Source organism: Condylura cristata, unplaced genomic scaffold, assembly GCF_000260355.1.
Source record: "Condylura cristata isolate star-nosed mole 26May11 unplaced genomic scaffold, ConCri1.0 scaffold00046, whole genome shotgun sequence".
In the NCBI taxonomy this organism is placed as follows: Eukaryota; Metazoa; Chordata; class Mammalia; order Eulipotyphla; family Talpidae; genus Condylura; species Condylura cristata.
In genome coordinates, this window is record NW_004567147.1 from 806,918 (window position 1) to 808,774 (window position 1,857).

Below are 1,857 nucleotides of genomic sequence, written 5' to 3' on the forward strand. Positions count from 1 at the left end.
TATATATAAGTATGCCAACAATTTTGGAGAACTCTAAATTAAGTAGTAATTTTAAAGAAGGGGTCCTTCTGAGTCCCACATGGAGAATGGGGAATATAAAAATAGATATGCTTATCCTCTTCCATGATGGCATAGAGAGACAAGAAGTCTCTTCATTGCCCCTTTCATGTCCTTATTCCTCAAAGTATAAATAAAAGGGTTAAGCATTGGAGTCACCAAACTGTAAAACAAGGACATTAGTTTGTTCTTGTCTTGGGAATTAGCTGCAGAAGGTTGCACATACATAATAATCACTGGCCCATAGAAGAGAGATACAACAATAACATGAGACCCACATGTGTTAAAGGCCTTCTTCTTTCCCTCTGAAGACTTAATCTTGAGCACCGTTGCTACAATGAATCCATAGGAGACAAGGATAAGTGACAATGGCACCAGGGAATAGAATGCCCCCACAATGGACAGCATCGCTACATTGAATGTGGTGTCAGCACATGACATCTTGATCATCACGGGTACCTCACACAGGAAATCCTCTACCTTGTTATTACCACAAAGGGGCAGCTGGACTGTGAGAGATGACTGAAGCAAGGAGTTGATCAAACCACTTAGCCATGCCAAGGCCACTAGGAGCAAACAGAGTCGCTGATGCATGATCGCTGAGTACCTCAAGGGCTTGCAGATGGCCATATAGCGATCCAAGGACATCACAGCTAAGAGGATGCATTCAGTGGCCCCCAGGAAGTGAAACATATAAAACTGGGTTACGCAACCTCCATAGCTGATAGACTTATCTGGGCCCCAGAGGTTCACCAGCAGCTGAGGGATGGTAGTGGTTGTAAAGCACAAGTCCAGAAATGAGAGGTTGGAGAGGAAGAAGTACATAGGGCTGTCAAGTTGAGGATCTACCCTGGATACCACAATAATTAAAATGTTTCCCACAAGAGTGCAAATGTAAGAAATAAGCACCATTATGAAGAGTGGCGTTTCCAACCAGGGATGGTCAGAGAAGCCCAAAAGAATGAAAAACTTGGGAATACTTGCGTTGCTTGGATTCATGCTGCGACAGCTCTTGGTGAATTCAAATCAAAGTGAAGACATATTTCCGTGTTGAATTTTCCATATTGATCAATTCTTTTAAATAAAGAGAATTATGGCGTACTTCTCTGTGATATAACTCCAGGAAGGTGATTGGATATATGACAAATAAAACAGTGAACCTAAATGCAAAATTATTATTTGCTATGCATCTAAAAGAAAGACTAATAAATATGTCCACTTTAAGGCATGTAATGTAGCATTTTTATGGGAAATTATTAAGAAAAGGGAAATCTAGAATTCTTCTTATGTTAGAAAATAATTCAATGAAACACTATATCTGAAGACCACATGTACTGATTCACCTGATATGTACAGGATTTTATCTATTCTGTTGGCCTTGGCCATGCTGTGGAGGAATATGAGTCAACTTAAGTATGTTCAGAAATCATTGTGTTTCAGCTAGATTGGTCTGATGGGAACAGAAACAGGATGTATTACTATCCATAAATCTAAGCTTCAAATCTTAAAATGATTTTTACCATCCCAAAACATTTGTCATAAAACAAACATGCAGCCAAAAGGAAATATTCCTTAAATCTGATTGATATTTGAAAAACAAGACAATACTTGGTTGCACAAGCAGCTGATATAGATCATTAGAGCTATCATTGCTTAAAAAATATAGTGTGAAGGGCCCTCCCTCGTGGCACAGCGGGTTAAAGCACAGCACTAAGAAGCTAAAGCCACTTCAGCATGAGTTGGATCCCCGCCTGCCCCGGAGGCGACCACATGGCGTGGCAGACCTCTCCTGACCCGCCC

At 40.5% G+C, this 1,857-nt stretch overlaps 1 protein-coding gene across 1 annotated transcript; it reads right to left on the reverse strand.

Annotated features, from left to right (window-relative positions):
• Positions 1-111: 111 nt before the first annotated feature.
• On the reverse strand, positions 112-1,056 carry LOC101627972 (olfactory receptor 2B11-like). The gene has a single exon (XM_004694738.1). The coding sequence runs from the start codon at positions 1,054-1,056 to the stop codon at positions 112-114; it is 945 nt and encodes a 314-aa protein (XP_004694795.1).
• Between the last annotated feature and the right edge of the window lie 801 nt (positions 1,057-1,857).